This window comes from Tinamus guttatus, unplaced genomic scaffold (assembly GCF_059628265.1).
Source record: "Tinamus guttatus ecotype Peru unplaced genomic scaffold, ASM5962826v1 Tinamus_guttatus_pri_ptg000027l, whole genome shotgun sequence".
Classification (NCBI taxonomy): domain Eukaryota; kingdom Metazoa; phylum Chordata; class Aves; order Tinamiformes; family Tinamidae; genus Tinamus; species Tinamus guttatus.
Window position 1 is genome coordinate 2,779,587 of NW_028288561.1, and position 25,175 is coordinate 2,804,761.

The window sequence follows — 25,175 nt, forward strand, 5'->3', positions numbered from 1 at the left end:
GCGGCGCCAGGGAGGCAGCGCCGCCAGCCCCAGCCCGCGCCGAGGAGCGCCCTGCTCAGGTAGGTGCGAGCGCGGCCGCCGCCCCGCGGGATGCGGGGCGCTGCCCGCCGGGCCCCCCTCCGCCACCACCGCCTCCTCCCGGACGGCTCCGGGCGCCGCCGCCGCCCTCCCCGGCGCGGGATGCGGGCCCGGCGGCGGCGGCGATGAATGGGGGGAGCCGCCCGCCCGTGCGCCGCCCTCCCGCGCCCGCCGCCGAGGGCGCCCGCCCCGGCCGAGCCTCCGCCGCTCGCGCGCTGCGGCGCCCCGCGCACAAAGGCGCCCGTGAGCGCAGCCCGCGGCGGGAGGCGGGGAGGGAGGGGGCGTCCCGACAAACGGGCGGCGCCGGACGCGCCTCTGCCCGCGCGCCCGGCCCGCGGTGCCCCCGCGCCGCCGCTCGCGCTCTGCGGCCGTGGCAGAAAAACAGCAGCCCCCACCCAGAGCGCAGCGCAGCCGCGCGGCGGCGGAGAGCGGCGCGGGCGGCGGTAGGGGGCGCGTTCCGCGCGCCGGGCCCCGCTGCGGCGCGACGAGGGCGGGCAGCGCCGCGGGGCCCGGGCCTCCCCCCCGCGCCGCCGCCGCTGCCGCCGCTCGGGGCGTCCCGGGGCCCCGCGGAGGAGCCCGCGGCCGTGGGCACGGCCTGAGCCCCGCGCGCCGTCCCCCTGCGTGCGGAAGAGGGTCCTGGGGTTAATTCATAAGGAGAACGACCGCCTTTCCCTTCCCAGGTGCTTTTGCTAGCAGTGCCCGTGCTGTTCCGTGCTTTTATTTGAAGAAAGACACGCGTTTGAGGCGATGGAGGCGCATGGGTCCTACCTGCGAGCGTAGCACGGGCTCGTGTTCCTGAGGCTGCCGAGCCGCAGGGCACGCAGCCCTGGCATCCAGCTCCCCTTTCCAGGCTCTCCACGGAATTACTGGGAAAAACTTTCTCTTGGGGAGGTTGATAACTGTAACAGTTAGGAGGGTTGCAAAGCTTTGCCACAGTTACTATCCTTCCAGGTGAGAGAGGTGGGTCATTCCCTCAAAGAGTCATTTTAACAACAAAACCAACACAATCAGTGCTTAGGTCCTGCCTACAGGAGCATTTTTAGGTGTTGGGTAGTAATTTTGTATCAGCAGATCCATATCTAACGCAATGTCTATCAAAATCTTTGGGCATTGAAAAGAGAGGAGAATAGCATGCACTTGCTAGTAAAAAATGCACTTGAGCTTGATTCATTGTAACATGGTGGATACATCTTTGTTGAAGATGCTTACAGTAAGTGCTTCAGTCAAAACGGGTGTCCTTTTTGGCACAACTAATAACTAACTATCTCCCCAAAATAAGATTTTTTTTGTACTTGTTTTAAATAGTAAACAGCCCCTTACCCAAATATATTTATTTATTTACTCTTTGATGTCTAGTAAAAATGGGGGCTGCTCATTTTTTTCAGTTTGCTACATTTTAATGCTGTTATTTTTACTTTAGGTGATGGCTTATGGAAGCTATATAGAAAATCTCTTTAAGGGTATTATATTTATTCTTGAAAGTAGATGGTATGGATTAAAGTTTAATAGTTATTAATAGCTCGCAAGATCATTTGTGTTAAGTTTTAGGAGTCATTTGGATAGTCAAGAGATGAGGTAAAAGGTGGTTGCATTTGCTTATAGGTAACAGAAGCTGCGAGCAGTGAGTGCTGCTCCCTGTGCCTAGGAGTGAGAAACCCTCAGCAGAGAGGAGCCTCCTGACCACTGGGAAAGTGTGTGCGCTACAGTGCGAAGCGTTAGCTGCACAAGTGAAACGTAGAGAAAGACTACGTGCTCTTCAGGATGAGATGAATAACCTGATTTTTTTTTCTATATATGTAGGATAGAAGTTGCCAGTTGTCAGAAGATGCCCATTAGCATTTTCAGAACTGGTATGTGTCACTTACAGTAGTATATACAACAGCATTTTATTTAAGTGCGAAAATAATTTGCCAATAGTGTGAAGTATCATTTGTTAGGTACCTACCAAACCGACCTCCACAGTTACTGCACTGACCCTTAAGGTAGAAGGGGAGCCCAGTGAATTTCTAGGTGATTGCAAGCACAGGTTCTCTGTGGCAGGTAAGTTGTGCTTTTGACAGACAGTAGTGCGAATAATAGATGATTATCGCCAACCCAGCTTCAGTGTGCCATAATAATAATTGTAAATACTGAAAGCAAATATTAACATTTTAAAGAAGTGTTTCCAGAATATACATCATATAAGAACCATATTGGTAGTCAAAATTCATACAGTCCAAAATGGGTATTTTATGATGGCAGCTGATTTGAGGCTTGATGTGAGGAATGAAATTGGAATAAATGGTTTAATGAGAGGAGAGGAAAGAAAAGCAGTGGCTCATGTGTTACTGCAGTTGTTTTGGGGAGGCTAAATAAGATTTAGTAGCTAGATAGTGAATGTATTGATCTTTTTTTTTCAGAAATAGGAAGTTATCTCTACTTCAGTACTTGAAGTAAGGTCGAAAAAGACTAAATTTATGCATCGGGGATGAACAAAACAGGGTTAGATATGATGAGGATGGTCAATAGTCTAAAGGCTCTAGGACTTTAGCAATAAAGAAGAAATGCTCTGGGTAGCTGTTTGACTGAAATTGTCCAGTTGATTGGTGAGGTCCACAGGTAGCACTTGATCTGCCTTATCTGGATTGGCAATAGTGGGGTATTTTTTCCAATTGCTAATTTAGCAGAATTTACATTTAAATAATGCTACTGTTTTGTTGTTTGTTTTTGTTGCACCAATTCACTTAAAGGAGTAATAGCTGACCATGTCAAGGTTCATCTAAACAAACATTAGATTATCTTTGATTATGTTAAATTAAGAATTACTCTTCTGAGCAGAGTTTTGTTTTGATAAATCAGGTGTGGTTTGTATTAACATAATTGTAACAGTTATAATTAATGCGGAGGTAGTCTAGTTTATATAAGAATGTTGATATAAATATCCCAATAGTATAAGCTGTGGATAATTTACAAGCTGTAAAGATAATATAATGTAAATAAGTATATATTAATTGAAAAAAAAATGCTGTTATGCTAAGTATTATTATTATTTTTAAAGTATATTAGCATAAGTCTGGAAGGCTGGTTTTCACTGACTTGACATACTCCGGGGGAAATGCACTTTCTTTCCTAGTGAGGATAACCAAATTCAGTTGTTCATTGAGCTTTTAAGATGTACTGTAGATCTGGTGTAATAACATAGCAAATCTTTTAGGGCTGAATAAATAAGACATTTTTCAGAAGAAGATCTACCTGAGGTCCTTGTGCCTCAAGGAGGAGAAGAGAGGTTTTTTTTTTTTTTAAGAATAAAAAAGAAAAACTATTATATTGTTCAGAGCAAACATTGAAGGCAAATATGAGGCTCAAATTTAGTGTGTAAGTCTTCCCTCACATTAGTACTTTTCAGTGTGAATGGTGGTTGATGGTTTTGAGTAAGAGTGGAATAAGTATCATTTTCTCCTGCAGTGAGTCATGTTCAGTTACCACCATCCTTAGCTTTAAAGATGGTTTGGATGAAAACTGATACTGGCTGTTGAGTATTAAACCTGTGTAATTACCTCTGTGAAGAGATCAGGCCCGCAAGTTCTTGGCCATCTAGCTCAGGTGGTGAACCGTTTTGTTTAAAATGCACTTGTGAAGTAGTGTTTAAAACACTTCACAAGAAATAAAATCACATAACTGTGCAAACAGCCTTTCCCCTGAGGTGACGCTCAAGTAGACCCTGTAGTTCATCCAGTCACTCCAAAGTAGGAGAGGGCCTGCTCTCAAGCCTGGCTTCCTTTTCTTCCCTATTCCCTATCACCCATCTGCACCTCCCTCTTTCAGGCTTCAGCTTTCGACATTCTTTCACCTTTTTTTACCTCCTCTGTGTACTGCTTTCTGATGTGCCTCTGGATGTGTTAGCTCTTTGCTCATGCTGCAGCTGGGTCAAAATAGTTATTACTGATGCAGATTCATAGCAGCAACAGTAAGGGGGTGGCAAAATGTCTATTAAAATCAAAGTAGGCAAAATACTTGTCTTAAAATGCATTTTTCTAAGAAGTGAAACGTAAGTTTGTGATTCTTTTTTTTTATTATTTTTTTTCCCTCCATCCCTGCTGCTGCTGCTATGAAGCCTTTTGAATATCGAAGGTTCGTGGGTCAGTCCGAAGACAACAGTAGCTGAGGTGGATTAACGCTGGAATGTAGTCAGGGACTTGGAACACTTGGGAACTATGCTTAGACAGAAAGGGAAAGAGGTAAGAAATGTGGAGTGGTAAGACTGATTTTAAGCTCATGTTTATAGACTTTACCCAATCGTATAATGCTAGCATTTGTGCATAGGGTGTGTGAAGAGGTAGTGCAAAGGAAAAATCATCAGAATCAGCCTACTTCACAAGCTATTTTTACATTTTAAATACTTAGGCGCTAGCCAGTTGGCGGGATCACTTCAATATCTAATATATCTGCTATCTGAGAAAACGTGTATTGGCAGAGTTTTGGATGAGCTTGTGAAAGTGTTTGAATGCTCCCTTTTGTTGATTTGTTCTGCTACTTAACAGCATGCGAGCAGGGCATTTTACCAGTTAGGAGGCACAGTGCAGTTTCATGGGCAATATCTGTGACCACGCTGCTGCTGACCGTGCTGGTACGAGCCCACCTTACCTGCCGCCCTACGTGCACCAGTGCTGGCGCTCCTCTGCGTGGAGGAACTGCTCTAGCTGAGAATGCCTCGTTTTCTGTTGGATCAGCCCTCTGCCTGCTGCACGAGCGCTGTTGCTGACACAGTTGGTGGTAGTGGAAAACATGGAAGAGAAGCTAGGACTACTGTTTTGCTTGCAGTCAGATCTTTGATTGCAGTTTCCAAGTTGGTGTAATCCAGTCCTAAATTAAATGCATACTGATTACATTATTGTCACACATTTTACAGAGACCTGTGCTGCTGCTTTTGTGACCTTTTTTAGATTGAAAATTTCAAGATAATTCTTGGTTCAATTTGAACACTAACTGCAAATCCTGAAGTATGCTTTTATTCCTAAAATAATTTTTGTTCTGGGATTGTACATGTTTAACTACAATCCAGATGAGGATTACTTTGGAAAATGTAAAACATTTTCATGCAGCCTTTTTTCCTGACCACTGAAGTATGCATATCAAGGTGTAAGCAAATTACATCCTTTGTGCTTCAGTGGCCTCTGATGTTGTTTTCAAATTTCAATGAGATGGGCAAGCTTTATTACATTTCAAACAAAAGTCTTTAATGGCCCTAAGCAAGCATGACTATCACACTGAGCCTGTCTATTACATATTGATTTCACTGTGTATGTAGATGCATATAAATGTTTATCTTGAGTAGTCACAAAAGACATTAAGATGACTGCAGGTGGGAAAGCCTCCTTTTTGAGTTGCTGATGTCCCTAATTTAAAACATCCTATGCACTGATGTACAGCATGCCCTGGAGAATGGATCTAACTTAAAACTATGTCTCAGAATGTGTTATAGATTGCCGGAATTGTTGTGGTGTTTTTGTCATGTGTGTTCATTTAAAAAAAAAAAAAGCCCTTTAGAGAACATTCAAATGCAGTTCAATAATTCTTTTTTTCACCCTATCTTTTAGTCTTTGTGGTCAAATAAAATAAATAGAAAACACAACAGAAAGTCGCAGTAGAGTGTAAGGTAACAGATTATTTACCAACAAATTAGGAATTATGGTTCCCAGAGCAAGCAAAATTCAGCCATCTTGTGTTTGATATTAGGGCATAAGAACTATGCAGTGTATAAAACTTAAAGTTGATAAGGAAATAGTTAATTCCCTTACAGTTATGCAGTTAGTATACACACCCAGCAGATGGAGCTTCTGGCACCAGTGGAAAATTCCAGAAATCAAGCAAGAATGAGAAGTGTGTGAATGACTTAGATTCCTGTTTGTTGGACTGCAGATATTTTTTTTTAACCTTTAAAAAATGAATGGAAAATAAGAAACATCAGCCTTACTGATTCCTCTCACTGGGACACTGGTTGTCCACCTTCCTCACCGATGGGATGTTGGAGCTCTTAGTGCAAGAGTCACCAGATTGAGGCTAGACAATAAACTCCAAAAATCCAGGATAAAACAGAATTTCCTAAGCCCCTGCAGAAGATTGCTGTTTGTGCTTATATACATGTTAACTTTTCTGCCTAAGAACTTCCTGCAAAGGGATTTTAAGTGGTGGGGTTTTTTTTAGTATCAGATTTTAGATGAACTTGCACTCTCCCCACCCACAAAGGAATATTTACATAGTATAAAAGTCAGAAAAGGAGGACAACCTACTAATGTGCAGGAAGGCAGGGTGAGCTGTCCTTTTGTTTGTTTGACACACAGCTTGACTTTATTTTTTTAAGGTAGCTGACTTAACTAATCTCTACAGTGATTTTTTTAAACCTTCTTTGAAAAATCTGTTTTTTGTTTTTGATGAGAGGACTTTTTAGAAATAGTTTAACTGTGAGAGGGAAGTCGAGGATTGTTATGTACCTAATGCTGTAAAAGTCACGCAGTGGATTGACCAGATACTGAAAAATTTCTGTTATTTTCCTTCAGTTCCATTTATCTTAATGATAAAGCTCAGATTTTTTTGAAGGGGTTTGATTGGGGTTTGAAAGGGCATCTTTCTAAAGTGTCTAGTCCCGTTTTGAATATAGTTACAAGTTAAAGGGCCACCTGAGGGCTTGTGGTTAGTGATGTGCAACCTTAAGCATGTTCTGAAGCGCTGCACCCAGTGTGGCAATTATGCAGAGTTACCTGCTTGGAATTGAACATGCTTAGGGATAAGTTGGATTAGACAAGGATGTTACATGGAAGCTTGGTGCTGCAGATGCTTGAGCTGATGTTGTAGAGGTGCTGTGTGTTCAGAATGACACCCTGAGAAGGGTGTGCATGCAGCTACAGCCTCCATCCTAAGATTACAGCAGACTTGCAGAATAAAGCGTTAGTTGTCTGGCATTTCAGATGTGCTGTGTAACTGTAAATCTCGTTGCCTTCACAGGAGATGTGGGCGCACAGCCCCTCTGAAAATTAGGCCAGAAATGCTCGAATATGGAGGAGAGAAAAGAGTCCAACAGAAGAAAGAGCACACACGATGTAAGCCAGTGCTAGTTGTATTGGGAGTAAGGTGTTGGGTCAGCGTAGTGGGGGAGATATTCAGGAAGATGTTCTTACCAGCTTGAGGAAGTTTCTGTCAATTTTTGGTTCTCCTAGCTTCTCTCTTCTGGCTGCTTCTCCCAAATGTTTCTGCTCCTGTTATTCCTGATCTGCCTATTCTCCCTTGTGCCATCTTTCTGCTTCTTGACCATTGCACAAATCTGCTTCTCTTCCTTGCTCAAGTCTCCTGGAATTTTCAGGTCCTGGAATACCAGCTTCCATGTGATTGCTGTTTTCCTCTTGGGAATATAAAACGTAATATTAGTATCACCTTGCCTATGTGAGAGAGGCTGTAATTTCTATTGCGGTGGGAACCATAGGGGTTTTTTTCTTTTTACTCTTTTTTTCTTGTATTTCTACAAATCTTGCTTATACTGTGTTAAATTCACTTTCATAGCCAGCTTTTTAGAGCACACCACTGAATGCAACTAACTAGGCAAATCATTAGAAGTCAAACTTACTTAAAATGTGTTTAGAACAGAGAGTCTTAAACAAGCAAAACACCTAAAAACCTAGTCACTTCACTGAGCTGAGGGACATGCAGTTGCTGTCATCTGATATTCATTATTACGTTGCACTTTTATAAACCAAAAACTTCCTTTAACTTAAAATACCGTCAAAATGAAGACTAAGGAAAAAACTTGTGCAACTCCAAAGTCAGAAAAAATGCTAGATGCTGAGTGATCTTGCTGTGCAGCACAATGCAGGGATAACACTCGGTCTTTGGGAGACCCAGTATGTGATAAAATACTTTGTTGTGCTTAATTTTCCTCTCTTCAGACTGATGCAGTTATTGTCACTAACTTGCTCTCAAGTGAGTTCAGTCCTCCTCTGGAAGTGAACTTTCCCCAATGAGGGTCCAGTAGGAGAGAGGTAATTTGGGCTTCACAAAGAGCCTAAATTTTCCCTCCTAGTTAGAAGACAATCCATTATGAAGGAGAAATGATTTTCTTCTAGCAAGTGTTTTTCTAAAACAAGGTAATGCATCATTCTTAAGCTCTTGAAGATACCACCTGTGGTCTTTATAAAATACATTTAGTACTCTGTTTTGCCTCAGAAAGTTTTTTTTTTTTTAAGAATATTATCTTATTCAATTTCTTCAACAGTTTAGTATTACTTGTTAAAGTCATATTTGCCACAGAAAAATAATCCATACTTCAAGGTGTAGATGCTATGCATCTAAATGATTAACTGAGGTAAAATTTAACAGTTTTAAATTTAAGTGACTCAACAAATTTTGCTTTTATAAACTTCAAATTTGGTTGTACCTGATTTCATGATGCTGAAGTTGTTTCCGATCTGTCTAAAACTGAATTTCCATCTGTGGATGATAGGAGTTGAAGAGGTATCAGGCACCTTCCTCTAGAACCATAGTACCCGACATGCCCTTACCCAACAGATTGCTTCACATCCTCCTCCTAGCAGCTGCGTAGTTGAAAATGTGCATCCAAAGGATTCCCTTAGGGTTTCCTTAGGGAAAGTTTGGGCCGTGTTTGTATGTGAGCCCTCTTGGAAGGATGCGGTGCATGAGGAGAGGCTGCTGACGCAGTGTGCGGCACATTTCACAGCTCAGAGGAGATGTGAGCTCAGGCCCTAACCCCTGGTGTCAAAAGCTCCTGCGAAATGGGAATAGGAGCGCTTGTAGAAATGGGAATAGGAGCGCTTGTAGAAATGGGAATAGGAGCGCTTGTAGAAATGGGAATAGGAGCGCTTGTAGAAATGGGAATAGGAGCGCTTGTAGAAATGGGAATAGGAGCGCTTGTAGCCTGCTGGATCTGACTAGAGTAACTGATGAAATCCCCAGTGTCAGCATTCCCTGGGCAGCATCACCCAGAGGAGTCCGGTTAGAACATAAACGTGCCACGTCTCTGCACCACCGTTTGCTGGATTGCACTTCACAGTAGCTGCGTGTCAGTAAAGGTACCGTATATGTGGTTAATAACGAGCTTTGAAGTTCTTCACAATGAAACGTACTTTATAAATGTAAGATTGCCCTTATCACATTTCTTATCTCTTGTTTTTAACGCTTTGTTTTGTACAGCAGGATATGATCCTTCTTCTATGTCCGGGCTTTGGCCTCACACAGTAGGTGTAATATAATCGCTGAGGTGGGCGTTCTGGAAGGAGAATTATTTTTGGAGGCTTTTGCATGAAACTTGTCCAATGAGTCTGAGACGCCCAAGCACCATTATTTTTGGAGGTAAATACCTCGTAATGTATACTGAATAGAATTGGAAAAGTTAAGATTTTCATTTGGTCAAGCATGGGCAAAAAGTAGTTGAAAGGCTAGTTCTGTTTGCTTCTGACACTGGGATACTGCACTTAAAGGAACACCAACTTGAACTAAAGAAAAATTGGGATGAGGGAGCCATTGAGCTTCAAACCTCCCCGGCAGCTTCACTGGATTGTAATTAGTTTCCTGGTTTTATTTTTTCCCCCTTCCCTTTTGGTTTGTTAAGACCCACAGAGACAAAATCGAAATACAATTTTGACTATTACAGGAGAAAGGGTAAGACAGCCTGAAGTACTGTCTCATGTTGAAAAAACCTGGGAAGAACTTCTGGTTTGTAATATGAAAGTTAAAAGACAAAAATGTAACTTAAGTTGGATGTCCCTTTAAGCTATTCCTTGGAATTTGACATTCTAATTTGAAACACAGTTTAACTAAAATGTTATGTTGAGATATTTTCTATCATTTGTATATAAATTGATCTCTCAAAGTGGGTTGGAATGCCTCATGGAGGGGAGGGAGGAATGCTAAAGAAAAAAGCCAAAAGAAGGAAAAAAAATGAACAAATGAAAGAAAATACAACAATTACTTCCGAAAAGGATTCTAAAAGTGAAAATTTTAAATGTCAGTACTTGCCTTGAAGGGGGAGGGGGAATCTTTTGCATGCAATATATGATTTAAATTGTATTCATAATACTGTTATTGGAGCAAAGCCAGATTACCAGTAAAATTCTAAGGATAATGTACATTTTAAAAGTTACTAAGTTAAGGTTGATACAGTAATGGCGCACAGCCAGTAGAAAAACTAAAATATTTTAAAGATCAGCAGTGTCTTAGTTGCATTGATGATGTTGATCCTGGATTTTCATATCAGTGATAGCTGTTACTGAGAAATATTTAACATTTTAAAACAAACTGTCTAGCAGAGAGATGCCTTGTACTTCTTGTCATTTTTAGCAGAATTTAAATTTTATGCACTAACCTGTTACCAAACTGCATGCATTTTATATGATTATGCTGTGTTTTATTTCACTGTAGCCCTTCCCTTTTAGTGTTATCATGAATAATAGGAGAATATGTTTTGAATTACTAGAATGAAAAATATATGTGATCATAAGACATAACAAAGGCAGTGGAGTAGAGTAGTGAGTTTAAGTCAAGGGGGAGGGATATTTTACACAGGGAAAAAGCAGGTTTTTAGAATAAGGGTTTGAAACATTGCTTTTTCTGTAGGAAAAGGATGGAGTATTGCATGCTGGGAACAAGTGCTTTCCATAAGGTAGCTAAATTTTAAAAGTACATTTGTTTCATTTTATTTTAGGCTTTATTTAAGTATCCTATTCTAATCTAGTGATTCTGTCCTTTCTGCAGTTTTCATTTTGATTACACATCTGCAAAACTCTCTTCTAAACAAAACTCAAAAAAAAACCCCAAAACCCCAAGCCCTGGGCCACAACTTACGAGGCTTTGCTCGATGTGCGCAGAGGAGTATTTGAACATTAGTAGTAGCGTATTTTTTTTCTGTGATCTGTTTTGCTTTCCCTTATTCTGGAAATGCAGATATTAACCCTGATGAGATGTGAATGCATTGGATGACTAAAGAGAAATGACCAAAAGTAAAACAATTTGGTAAAATGTAAACTGAATTGAAACATCTTTTAAAAATCAAATCAGGATTGCTGTCGGCAGAAGCTCCCAGTAAATAGTCATCTTTTTTTCTTTGTTCTTGTGAATATTGCAAGACATAACATATGTAGAGAAAGTTTGAGCAGATGAGTCACAACTTCATTAACTGCAGCTCAGTGTTTGGCCTGGTTTCCCGAGGAAACGAAGCTTATACAATTTTTCATTGTGGCTTGTCTCTTATTCCCCTCCCCCACGTCTGAAGGAAGTTGGCCAATTTCATCCAAATTTGATAGAAATGGAGGTCTGAAAAGATAAAAGCGGTTGCATTAAATACAGATCTCTAGTAGGAGGAGGAGCTAGGATTTGGACACAGCTGTTTCCTTCACAACTCTCTCCTGCCAGCCTGTTCTTCCACTTGGACCTGGCGGTGCCGAAAGGCTGCTAAAAAGGGGAGAAGTCGCAAGGGGGAGGGCAGAGGAATCGTCCTGCCGGGCCTGGGGTTCGGGGTTGGCGTGGGGGCGCTGCGCAGAGCGGGGCTGCCCAGCCTGTCAGTGCCTGCTGCAGAGCTGGCAGCGGGGTCTGAAGGAAACAGAAGCAGCAGCCAATTTCCTTGAGTAACTGAAGTTTTGAGCTCCAAGCGCGAGTTGTTGGTGCCTGCCTGACTGAGTGCATGTATAGCATGTTATTCCATGGAATACAATGTTATTGCAGGTACAGGAGCAGCTCATGATGCCCCGTAAAGCTTTTCTTTCCCAGAAAGAAAAGCAGGCTCGTGCCAGGGAGAGGGATATGTTAAAAAAGAGGAGGAGGCGACAAGACTATCTCAAAAGAAGCGTGGAGCCACAGAGAAATGCAGAAACAATAAAATGGCACAGGGATGATGAGAAGAGGAGAGAAAATGAGCAAGTTAAGGACAAAGATATCAAGAAGCGGTGGAGACAGGATGAGAGAGAACGCCGAAGGAATGTGGACACTATGAATTGGCGCAGGGAAGATGAGAAGAGGGAAAATGAGCGAGGTAAGGACCAAGAAGCCAAGAACCAGCAAAGAAAAGAATGAGGAGGAGCGGGGGAAAGAGCGCTGAAAGGATGGATCCCTTGAAGCAGCAGAGGGATGATGAGGGGGAGAGGGAAAGGGATAGAGCTGTTCCATTTTGTAAGCATGTGCAGAAATAATAGAAAATGTGTGTCGTTTAGTTAAATGTACAAGAAATGGGCGTTCATTAATTACAGTTCCTGAAGAGCTAATCATCTTACTAGCTCAAGATCCATCCGAATATAGATGCACACAAACTCAAAAGTCGTAACAGGATGGAGAAGACTGGTTTTACATATCTTTGAAATTGTCTGTTTTGCACACATGCTCACACCTAATGCCGTCTTGAACGGTGCAGTTGGTTAATACTGTGTTTCAGATCACCACGAAGGGCTTCATAATATGAATAAATAACAGCCTTGAGAAGGAAAGGGTCAACAAAATGTGTTATGGGAGAAGGTAAAATGGAATTTTTTCATGATGTGCCCAAAAGGTGGTTGTCATATCATATTGCTGTTTTTTATTCCAAGAGAAGTTGTATTACAAAGGCTGTACAGAAGTGTAAAATTCAGAGTGTTTTAAGGAGGACTCAGTTCCAGAATATTTCAGTGTGATTAGATCTAAAGTGTTGGCATCTCAAAAAATCTATAAATTTGACAAATGGGAGAAGTTTACATAAAAGGAAGTAGACATATTTTAAAACTGCATTTGTATTAACTTTTACACAGGTCTGTCTTTGTCAGGAGTTAGAAAATGTTTTGCAGTAGCTTTAAAACCTGAGCTTTGGGCTTATGAATGGGCAACAGATTTATACTGGGAGACAGTTCTTCAGAGTACTCAGGCTCTCATCAGCTGGAAATCTAAACCAATTTAGAAATTAGAGCCCTTGGAGTAAAAAGGATGGTGCTCCTGTCAAACGTGATGACAGTTTGTTCCTATCTTTACAGCTGGGGATGTTGCAGCCCTTGTTGTGGCAAGATTGAGCTGCTTTGCCTGCAGGGTATTCGCAGTACGCACTGGGGGAAGGGGTTGTCACACTTCATCCTTGGTGAAATAGAGCCTCTTCTGAACAGCAGCAGACAACTTCTGAACTGGAGCAGACTTTGGTATCTGCAAGTCAGAAAATGATTCAGTTGTCTCCATTTTTTGAATTTTCTGTCCTTAACATTCAAGTTAGGGCTAAAGAACTACACTAATTGAACTGCAGAAAGGCAGTTTAGCCTGTCGGTTTTGAGTAGCTGGTTGTGGTGAGACATCCTGGAAGAACACAGTAACAATGAAGAGTTAAGATTAATAAGGCTACTAACTTCGTGGCTGTTTACTTGTGATTGGTTTTTTATTCTTCCAAACCAAAACGCCCAACCTATGGAATGTGCATAAGGCATTATTCTAGTGCTGGTTGTTCCAAGCAGTACAAAAAAGAGGCTAACATGTTAACGGGGAAGGACAAAGGGTAACTGTTGCTTATGTGAAGTATCTTTATGTATTTCATTGTGAAGGAAGAATAATTTTATCAAATGAGCTACCAGGTTTCTATCCTTAGGTTTTTACCAGTATAAGAATTCCATTACAGCCCTGGAAGCCGTTAGTTTGTAAAACAGAGTATCTCTGAATTGATAAATGTGCATCAAGACAAAATGCATTTGTTTTCAGGGGTCTCTCTAGTCTGTCAGTTCTTTCTCTGTTTTTCTTTTCTAATTTTCACCTGTTTCCATGAAAGTTTTGTCCTGTGGTTGTCCTTTTCTTGATTGGCTGCATGGTTGAACTAACTTCTTCGCAGCTCTATGAACTTAGCAGAGGAATCTGGAACCGCATTCCTAAAATTCCCAATGGAAGTAAATGAAATAGCCAGATAATGGTATTATAGGAAGATTTGGGAATTTACTACCAATGTTGCTGTAACATTTTTAGGAAAAGTCCACTGGCTTGATTTCCTCCAAAGGAGTTATTTCAGGAATTGGTGCCATTTTAGCATTGGGATATGTAGCCTACGCATTCATGTTTGAGATGCCCCAAGGAAATGTGTTAGGACCAGTTTTTGTTGATAGTTTTAGGAATTTTTTGTTACTTTTGGTAATGCTATTTTACAATGATGCTCTTTATGAACTGAGTTTTAACTGGAGAATTAAGAATTCTTAACTGGAGAATTAAGATTTTAGTTGCACTAAAATAGAAGCAAGTTTTTGAGCTTACAGAGAAGTAGAAGTGCTGCTTATGTTTTTATATTGCCTCCAAGAATTTGACTGCTAAGAGGTTTTTGTTGTCATCACCTCCAGTGTCCTTTTCCCCTCTTTCTCCTGCCTGCATAACTTCCTGCAAGAGCAGAGGCCAAGTTGGGAGTACAATATATTGCATATAGTGCTTCCCTCATAAGGGAGGGCTGTTTGCACTGACAAAAGTACATAGCATAAGAAAATCTAAACTGTTGCCATGTAGAGCTCTAGGGCAGCTGTGCAGTACTGTTTTTATATCAGTTAATTTTCTGAGTAATTGCACAATAATCTTTTACCTCTTTTGAATTAGTTCTTTAAGTGGTAACTGAAATCTCGAGGGACTGAACGGTGTGACTGTAACAATCTGAATGCTAAACTGGCTTTAAACTGTTCAGTGAGGATAGTTTATTTTTATTAAACAAAAAGAGGGCATGCAAAACACTGCAAGTAACATAGCAGGAGAATGTGTCAGATTTGACAGTCTGGATGCCTTTAAAATAGTGACTGCAGTGGTTTCCATCTGGAATTGAAAGTACTAGCAAGAGTAGCAAGTTGGTGAAAGGTAATTTGGAGTTGAAAATCACAGAGAGCTTATCCAGATGCTAAAATCTGCAAAGATATGTTGAAGAATTTAGGGTTGGCTAAAACTCCTCCATGACTCTCCTGTCCTTAATCTGTGCTCGACTTTTCTTTCCACTTTTCTGTCATGTGTCAAAAATGAGCAGTCCTGATCAGTATCTTGCATGTCTGTGCTGTTGTGTTACTAAACCAGCAATCTTTTCTAGAAATGAGTTTCTTCCTCCTGCTTCCTTGGATTAGTTTTTTCCTTTTTTTTCCTGCATTTTGCTCACACTAAGGTTTCTTAGAACATTAGGGGTGTTATGCAATATTTTTCTCTTTTTTTTTTTTTCTTTTTCCCAAGCTCATAAACTTGAGTAGTGAAAAATCCCTTTGCTGTCAAGTAATAGAAACCCTGAAGAGAAATCTCCTTTTTATTATAGCTTTGAATCCAAGCTAAAAGAAAGGCTAAAAGCCTTTGATTTTGACAGAATGAGGCACAGTGTTGTTGCCTCTCCTGGTCTGCAGTTTTAGTCGCTCTCCTGGAACACGGTCATAATTGCTATTTAAATCAGTGAGCCTGCGTTATGTTCTGGCCCATTCTCACTTCAGGACAGGATCCTGTTGAGTGAATGCTGATTCCTGCAGACTTCTCAGACCTTAGAAGTTGTAGCCAGTTCACATCCAAATTTTGAGGTCATAAGATACATGTCAGTATTGCAGCTGAGAATAAATTCTTGTCTCCTGTTTTTTGTGGACTTCAGAGCCTGTTAAAAGCCCCAAAACAGTTTGGATTGTCCACAGTATGGGTGAGGACAGGGCAAAACGTGGAGAGAACTTAGCACGTAGTAATTAATTATCAAAACCTACTATATACTAGAGCTGCAAAATTTTATGTATGTTTATCTTTGACTTCAGTGTATGACTGTAAAAATGGATCTGAGATGAGAAATGGGCCTTAATGAGATAGAGGAAAGGCACCTGGATAAGTTTGACTCAGGAAAAAAATGATAAAGGAACCATTAGCTTAGATGCAGATGATAAGTTGCTCAACTCAGTTTTCAGATAACAGTAAGTTAGAAACTCAGGTTGAAATCTTCTTTCCCAATCCTTTATCAAGATGGAAAAATACCCACTGGGCAGGAGGGAGTCGCGTTCGGAAGGGCTGCCCTGGCCCGGTCGCCCTGCGCACACGAGCACGTTGGCTCTTGTGCAGAGGGCAGAACGTCTTGGCAACAGGCAGCATTTTTGTTGGTGGTTTGGTGGCGTTTTCAGATGCTCTCTCTGGTGATAACACAGATGAGAGTGATGACAGCATAAAACTCATCAGTTCATGACTTCCTATACTACCCTATGGGAAGCTTTAGAGAGAAGTCTCTAAGTAGCTTCATCAATTGCAGAAACTATAATTTTAAAAATCTTGAGATTTATAGATAAGGTATCCTAAATGTGCTTCTTCGGTCCCTTAGTTTATGCCTAGCGGGTTTTATAGTGACGCTGTTTTTGTTTCTGGTAGTTTTTGACCAGTAGCCAGGTTGATACAAGTACTAAAATACTTGGTAACCAGAGTTGCTTTAGTACTTCCGAAAACCTCCTGTAGATCTTTATATAAACACAATCTAATTTACTCTTTAATTTCTAATTGTGATATGAATCCTAACACCCCGCTCATCCTTCTGCTCCGAGGAGCCATTTCTGATTCCCTGAGTTTGAGGATGTTGGTGCTTAGCGACACCCGCCAGCAGCTCCGACCTGGGGGTTGCCCGACTGACTGTCGTGGTACCAGCACCACTACATGAATGTGTTCATTTCTGAAAATAAACAGTGTTAACGGTAGGAGCCGGGGAATAGGTAACTTGTTAGTGACTGTCTTAAGGCTTTGTCTAGTAAAAGCTGGTAGGAGTGTGAAACCTAAAAGGCTGCTATGCAAACAGCTACGTCGTGCTTCATGTATGATGGTGCTTTGGTCTTTGATCAGAGATGTGCTCAGTTACTGTAGTGGCAACCCACTTCCTTGGTACTTTTGAGAAAATCCTTAGTAGGCTCCTTCTAATATAGAGATTGCCCTTCATCCTGTGGCAGCAAGGGGAAAAAATTAATAAAATTTAATGGCTGTAAAATTACTCTTTCTGTATTCTAGACTTCTGCTTGAAAGTGTTAGGATCTCCCATAAAGAGTTTCAAAGCTTAAAAAAATGCTCTAGTTGATGTAGGTAGCGTTTGGCCTTACAAAGAATTAATTAGTTGATAAGGATCAAGTCTTAGGGCTCAAGCAAAGCGTCTGTGCTGAGCTGGCACAGGAACAGTGATTTGATGCTCTTCACGCAGCAGGCGCAGGCCCGTGGAGCTCTCCTAGCCACATGCAGCTCGGATGCTCAGCTGTTCTTTGAGAAGCTGCTTCCCCCTTTCTCCAGGAAAAGGCTGTCTTCTCGTCACTAGCCCTACCCTCTTCCCACTTCCAAGAGAACTTTTGTGCTGTCAAGTATTGTAACCTCGGTGCCATTTTGCACCACGCAGCCGTCCGGGTGACGCGTTGCTGATGGTTCTGTAGCCCTGCTGTAATGACAGGGACGTGCAGGGGGAGGGCTCCTCTGCACGCACCATCAGGAGGACCAGTTACTGTCAGCGTTTGGAAGGGACCTTGGTCTTCACGGTAACGGGAAAATTTGGAAACCCACAGCCTTTAAAAGCTTAGACATTTAGTTGAAGAGCTTCAGTCATTCACAGCCAATGTAATTGGAATTAATTTATCTACACATGGAGAACTGAAAGGAAAGGGTTTATCATGTTGGCTGGGAATCCCATCTCTCTCATGTTTTCTGGTATTTTCTGTCTCTCAAGGGCTCTAAACAAGCTGTCAGGTTATGGTTCTAAGAAAAGCAGCATGTCTATCCTGTACGTTTAACAGTGTCTCTTCTGGTATCTGTAGCTTGTCAGCCATCCAGTCATTTAAAACTGTAAATCTATAAAATGGACGAAACTTAATTTCTTTGTCCTGCCTCACTTTCCTCAATCCAAGGCATCCTTAACTAACAGGCTCATTTCAGTAGTTTATTGAGGACTTTCTGTTGGTTAACACAATCGGTTGTGGTATTGGTGATAGGCATTCCTAAAATAAAAGGGGGGAAGGGGGAACTACCATAAGATATTAAAGAATACCCTAGCATGGGATATTAAGATTTCATGGGTGACTAGCTCAATGCCAGAAGCATCTTCCTTTCTGAAGAGATGCTGTTAAACCATTGCAAGAGTGACAGACACTGATGCTCAACTCACTAATTTACAAATCAGTTGGAAACCAAATGCACAAAAATAACTCAAGTATTTCAGCACAGGAGGCAATTTCATGTAAATGTAAACATGTTAAATTATTTCCAGATGGGGCTGATTACTGCTGCAGTAGCTGATACATCAGGTTTTAAGTTTCATGGCCCACCTCATTTAAGAACCAAACAGAAAATAGGGCAGCTCTCTTAGTTACTGGTACAGCTCTGAGATCCAGTAATGTGGGTAGCATGAGAGAGAAGATAACAGATAATGAAAAATGCAGCTCTTCATGAGACAAAACACATTTGACTTAAACTTTTTCTCTTACTTTCTTTTTCAATAGAAACTATGTTCCAACTTCCTGTCAACAACCTTGGCAGTTTAAGAAAGGCCCGGAAAACTGTGAAAAAAATACTTAGTGACATTGGTTTGGAATACTGTAAAGAACATATAGAAGTAAGTATGACACCTACCAAGTGTTTCAGTTAGAGCTAAGCTGCTTCAAAATTAGTGGACTGTGAGGTCTTTGGTATCTGATTTTTTAATTAATGAATTCATTTTTTAAATCTGTTTCAAGAAACATTAAAGACTTACTGCAAGTTCTGAAAACTGCTTCTAGAATCCTGTGCATGCAGATCTCGCATCTTACCTCTCTGCTCTCATCAGCCTCTGAGAAGGACTTCTGGATTCAGCTGAGCTTTATTGTTCAGGAGTTGTTAAAACAACTACTAGTGGAGACTTGTGCCACCTCTGCTTTTAATCCTACACAAAGTAGGATTTAATTAGTAATTTTAGCATATACTTTTTAGTAAGCTAAGTGGGGATGAGATGCGTTTTCCTGTAGATGACTGGTTTGACATACTTTGAAGATAGATTGTTTTTTTGCTTATGTTGGATTCTTAAAAATAGAATTCAGTAACTGACCTTAAAAATAGAGCATGAACTAGGCATGGTATAGGACATTCCTGCGGGACAGAAGATAATTCTGAAGTTTTAATGAAGAGTTTCAGTGCTGAACAGTAGGTCATCAAGTTGATAAATCACTTCTATTTTTTATTTGAAATTGGGCTATTTGGACATCATAGAATTTTTTGATTAAGTATAAAATCTCTATCTGAATTCATGTCTTTTTTCATCAAAGTTAGTGGTGAAGCACATTTATGATGTTAAATGTTGAGCTGCAAGCAGATAATATTCAGTGTCTGCTTCTGAAAAGGGGGGGATGTACTTGCTGGTTTGGGTTAATCAGGAGGATTTGTGTTGAATTATTTCCTTCAGGTGTTTTGTGTCATTGTTTGCAATTTTCCAGCTCCAAAGATTGCATTTTAAACACACAAGTTTCCTTGAATTGATGATCTCTGCTATTGCCACTCAAGTGGCAGCACTTGAGTAGAGCACATGGATCCTTAAGAGAATTGTGTAAGGGAGCAGTTGGTCTTTGGTTTTGATTCTTTTTACTCTCTTCCCATCTTCCCCTTCTCCAGGATTTTAAGCAGTTTGAACCTAATGACTTTTATTTGAAAAACACTACATGGGAAGATGTAGGATTGTGGGACCCATCGCTTACAAAGAATCAGGTTGGTAATAGTTTCTGTTGACACCTTGGATGCTGAAGATAGTTCACACTGACCAGTGTTTCACAAATAGGCTGGGAGTTGTTTCCTCTGGGTTTATCGGTTTATCAGCAGCCTTCAGTTTAAGTGACAACAGAAAGCTGTGTATATTGATCTTTATTTAAGTATTGATGACCAAATATCGGAGTACTGATTTTCAAGGAATTTTACGCACCATTTTTCAACTGTATAATGGCAGCACATCTGTTCTGCACAGAAAAACTTCAGAGTCCTTCACCACGCTTCATCATCCAAAAGAACATTATTTTATACAGTTGCCTGATAATGTTTCCTTTCCCTAAATCAATTTCATCATCTGTTTTCATCATTTAGGGGGGAAAAAACACAAAAGATGCATCTAACTCTTTCGCCACTGTTGCTGTAGTTCTGTTAGCTGTCATACCACAGGGTGCTGTGTCAGACACCTGGCTGTGTCTGGAATTACTGCATTTTGGTACATGAAGTCATATACAGTAGAATGAAGTGACACTGGAAGTTTTGTTTTACATGATGGAGCCAGTTATGAAGCTCAAGAAGTCTGGATTAAGCTAGAAATGTAGGGAGGGGATGATCAAATAAGGACTTTTTCAGCATCTGCAAGATCAGGTATTGTTGCTCTAGGAAGTGGGAAGCAATGATGGATTGCTAGCGTGGTGGTTGTCTAAAAAGTTCTTTATTACTGTGTTCCATAAACTACACGGATTTTCTTTTTTCCCTAGTTCATTCCAGAATAAAAATTGTAGCCTAAAAGGGGACAGCTTTCACTTAGTTTGTTCTGTTGTCTCTTGTCTGCAGTCTGCCAGGTATCTGAGGCTTCACACGGTGGGCAGAGCGTACACACCTGCTCACTCAGTGCAATCTCTAGCTGCTCTAGATGATCCGGGTGTAACTCGATGCACAAGACTTGCTTGACACACACGATGCAATGTCCATAACTCTTTAAATTTCATGTTTTATCTCATCTGAAATACCACATTGCCTGTGGCCATCTCCAAAGCTAATGCACAATAATTCCAGTTTCTGTTACAACAGTTAACAAGAATTATACCAGCAACATCTTAAAGCTACCAGAGATGGAGGGAGCAGGGAAAGTGTGCAAGTGGTAAATTTTCCAATACTTTTTTTTCTGATTCAAGATAAAATTGGGATTGTGCTTTGAAGGAAAAGGTTTGGTTGCTTTAAGGGCTTGTGTGGACCTATTACATAACTTGGTAAGCTTAACTCCACTTGTACACCAATATAAAGTAAGTTTTGAAGAGCATCTTAATCTATTAAGAAGATAAGACACCAAAATAGCTATCAGGTAGATATCTATCTTGTGTATAAATAGATGTTTGGCAGGTTTTGATGGGAAGTAATTTGTGTCTTTTGGACATTATCCTCCAGCAGTCATGCTTGTCTTTTCCCCAAGAATGAGACTTGGTGAACTCGTTGGGCTCCCCTGGGAATGCAGCTTCTGCTGACTGGTGTGAAGGAGGCTGCTGATGTAACCCTGCCTGCTGGGCTCACGGCTAAGCTCTGAGGGAGCTCCAAATTGGCGTGTTCCGCTTTTGTGTCCTCCTTCAGACAGTTAAAACTTCTAAAGCCAGAAGCAGAGAAGTTAATAAAAGGTTTGAGGTTGTTGCAGTGGGTTTTAAGACTAATATTAAGAAATGTTATTGTTTGGAGACGATCAGGGATTATTTTTTTTTTTCTAAAACCTGCTCTTGGTTACTTAGTTTTTGCTTTGTTCTTTGTTTGAAGGACTATCGGACAAAGCCCTTTTGCTGCAGCGCGTGTCCATTTTCCTCGAAGTTCTTTTCCGCCTACAAAAGCCACTTCCGGAATGTTCATAGTGAAGACTTTGAAAATAGGATTCTTCTTAACTGTCCTTACTGTACTTTCAATGCGGACAAAAAGACTTTGGAAACGCACATTAAAATATTTCATGCTCCAAATGCCAATACAGCGAGTGGAGGCATCAGCACTTTTAAAGATAAAAACAAACATGATAGCCTTAAACCTAAGCAGGCTGACAGTGTAGAGCAAGCTGTTTATTACTGTAAGAAGTGCACTTACCGAGATCCTCTGTATGAAATAGTTAGGAAGCACATTTACAGGGAACACTTTCAGCACGTCGCTGCTCCTTATGTAGCAAAGGGAGGTGACAAGTCGCTCAACGGTGCAGTTCCGCTAAGCTCCAGCGCCCGCGAGGAGGGTAGTATTCACTGCAAGCGATGCCTTTTTATGCCGAAATCCTATGAAGCTTTAGTGCAGCATGTTATCGAAGACCACGAACGTATAGGATACCAGGTAACAGCAATGATAGGTCACACTAACGTAGTGGTTCCAAGATCTAAACCTTTGATGCTAATAGCTCCAAAACCACAGGATAAAAAGCCTATGGGCCTCCCCCAGAGGATGGGTCCCCTTTCCCCTGGAAGCGTTCGGTCGCTTTCGTCACAGCAGATGATGAACAGACTCACTATACCAAAGCCTACGTTAAACTCTGGCGTGAATATGATGTCAAACGTTCACCTGCAACAAAACAATTACGGAGTCAAATCGGTACCACCAAGTTACGTTGGTCAGCCAGGGGGAAGGCTGAACTTAAGCGGCAACGCAGTTTCTATTCCCCAGCAGTCCCAAACAATGAAACAGTTTTCAAGTGGAAATGGAAGGCCTTATACTCTTGGGGGGGAACAGAGATCACAGGCCTCAGCAAGATACTCTCTGCAGTCTGGCAATTCATCTTCTCTTTCATCTGGTCAGCTGAAGCAAACATCGTTATCTCAGTCACAGTCAAGAGTATTAGGTCAGTCTGGCTCAAAATCTCCTGTAGCTGCTACAGGTCCCTCTGCTGTCAATACATCATCCACACAAAAGTGGAAAATCTGTACAATCTGTAATGAGCTCTTTCCTGAAAATGTGTATAGCGTCCACTTTGAAAAGGAGCACAAGGCTGAAAAGGTGCCAGCAGTAGCTAATTATATAATGAAAATACACAATTTTACTAGCAAATGTCTATACTGTAATCGCTATTTACCTACTGACACGTTGCTTAACCATATGCTAATACATGGTCTGTCTTGTCCGTACTGCCGCTCGACCTTCAACGATGTTGAAAAGATGGCTGCTCACATGCGAATGGTTCATGTCGATGAAGAAATGGGACCTAAAACTGATTCCACGCTGACCTTTGATCTGACACTGCAGCAGGGTAGCCATACAAATATACATCTTCTTGTAACCACCTACAACCTGAGAGATGCTCCTGCTGAGTCTGTAGCTTATCATGCTCAGAATACTCCCCCCGTCCCTCCAAAACCACAGCCGAAAATCCAGGAGAAGTCTGACGTACCTGTAAAAAGTTCTCCGCAAGCAGCAGTTCCCTACAAAAAGGATGTGGGTAAAACTCTCTGTCCTCTGTGCTTTTCAATCCTAAAAGGACCCATCTCTGATGCCCTTGCACATCATTTAAGGGAGCGGCATCAAGTTATTCAAACAGTTCATCCAGTTGAGAAAAAGCTGACTTACAAATGCATTCATTGCCTTGGTGTATATACTAGTAACATGACTGCCTCAACCATAACACTGCACCTTGTACACTGCAGAGGTGTTGGGAAGACTCAGAACGGCCAAGAAAAAGGTAATTCATCATCTCGGCTAAATCAGTCTCCAGCTCTAGCCCCTCTAAAACGCTCTTACGAACACATGGAATTCTCCCTAATGAAAAGAAGGAAGATGGATGATGACGACTCCCCCTCTGCCTTCGAGGAGAAGCCTGAAGAGCCAGTAGTTTTAGCTTTGGACCCCAAGGGTCATGAAGATGATTCCTATGAAGCCAGGAAAACATTTCTTACAAAATATTTTAATAAGCAACCATATCCCACTAGGAGAGAAATTGAAAAGCTGGCTGCCAGTTTGTGGCTATGGAAATCTGATATTGCTTCTCATTTTAGCAACAAACGGAAGAAATGTGTTAGAGATTGTGAAAAATATAAGCCTGGTGTGCTGCTTGGTTTCAACATGAAAGAATTGAACAAAGTTAAACACGAGATGGATTTTGATGCTGAATGGCTCTTTGAAAACCATGATGAAAAGAATGCCAGAGTCAATGTTAGTAAGACTGTTGATAAAAAAATAAACATAGAGAAAGATAATGACAGTTCCTCAGACAGCTATGAGAACATAGAAGAGGAATACAATGAAAGCAGTAGTCCATTCGGTCAACAAATTTCTGACATTGGTGGGAAAACCTCTTCTGATAGCCTGGTGGAGAATCCAGAGGACAGCATATCCAAGGAGACTGGGGAGGAAAATACTTCACAGTCCCCTGAGAAGAATGATCAAAAACAAGAGGAAAGTTCTAAATACGAAGAGATTATTTCTGCTGAAGAACCAACAAAACTAGTAGGTGATGTTTCAGACAGTGAAGGTGATCAGGATGATCAAGATGATGCTGTTGAATGGAAAGATGGAGCTTCACCATCTGAGAGTGGGCATGGTTCTCAACAGGGCTCTGATTATGAAGATAATACATCAGAAGTAAAGCCAGAAGTGTGGACAGACGAATCCTCCCAGAGTGAAGATGCTGGCAGCAGTAAACAGCCTGTAGAAGCAAAAGGGGGTGGATCTGAAAGCGATGAAGAACAGTCAAAGTGGAAGAATCGTTCCTATGGAAAAGTAGAAGAGTTTTGGTCCAAGGACCAGTCGCAGTGGAAAAATGCCTCGGAGATTGAGGAGAGCTTGTCGAGTCAGCAGATGGAGTGGCAGAGCAGCACGATGGACAGTGAGGACGGAGAGCAGTTCGACGGCGTGGCGGCCGGCGTGGCGGAGCCCATGCACAGCAGCCTCCCCGGCGTGGAGCTGAGCAGCCAGCAGGCGTGAGCGGCGCCGGCCGGGACTGCCGCCGCTCCCCTGCCTGGGGAGCAGCTGCCGGGATGAGCACAGTAACTAAATGTGAAAACAGACACGCTGGTGGCTCCAGAATGCACACGACGAAAAGCAGAGGTTTATTTTATCTGCATTTTCAGCATTTATTTCACTCTTGTACATGTTCAGTTGTATGTCTTTTTAAACATTATCCTTTTTCACATGGTAGTGTAGGGCCAACATATGAGCTACCAGTTCAACGTGTATAGTAGACTATGGGGAAATTGATTTTTTCATGTATCATTCTGAATAGTTGAAATGTATATTTGTACAGTCTTTTAGACCTATTCAAGTGAAGCTTATGAAATTGTTCTTGTGTACCCATCATAGATTTGTTTCTCTTTTTTAGTGTTGCCCTGCTGTGTAATAAATGCTGTATCTAGTTTACCTAGCAAAAGCTTGAAACTGCTATAGTATGAATTTTGACAAACTTAGTTTTTGCACATAACCTTGTACAATCTCAAAACAGAGGCCAGCAACATAAAAATATATCTGGACTCTATTGT

General features: G+C 41.5%; 1 protein-coding gene across 5 annotated transcripts; it reads left to right on the top strand.

Annotated features, from left to right (window-relative positions):
* On the top strand, nucleotides 1-24,626 carry ADNP (activity dependent neuroprotector homeobox). 5 transcript variants are annotated; one of them, XM_088528340.1, is made up of 9 exons: nucleotides 1-59; nucleotides 1,879-1,928; nucleotides 4,172-4,295; nucleotides 9,256-9,414; nucleotides 10,678-10,723; nucleotides 11,782-12,088; nucleotides 18,486-18,598; nucleotides 19,627-19,719; nucleotides 21,499-24,626. In XM_088528340.1, the coding sequence occupies exons 5-9, from the start codon at nucleotides 10,685-10,687 to the stop codon at nucleotides 24,622-24,624; spliced, it is 3,678 nt and encodes a 1,225-aa protein (XP_088384466.1). In that variant the 5' UTR covers nucleotides 1-59; nucleotides 1,879-1,928; nucleotides 4,172-4,295; nucleotides 9,256-9,414; nucleotides 10,678-10,684; the 3' UTR covers nucleotides 24,625-24,626. The 5 variants fall into 5 exon arrangements, with proteins under 5 accessions (XP_088384466.1, XP_088384472.1, XP_088384454.1 ...); XM_088528346.1 differs by lacking the exon at nucleotides 1,879-1,928 and having other exon boundaries at nucleotides 41-59; XM_088528328.1 differs by lacking the exons at nucleotides 1-59; nucleotides 1,879-1,928 and having other exon boundaries at nucleotides 4,127-4,295.
* The last annotated feature ends 549 nt before the right edge of the window (nucleotides 24,627-25,175 follow it).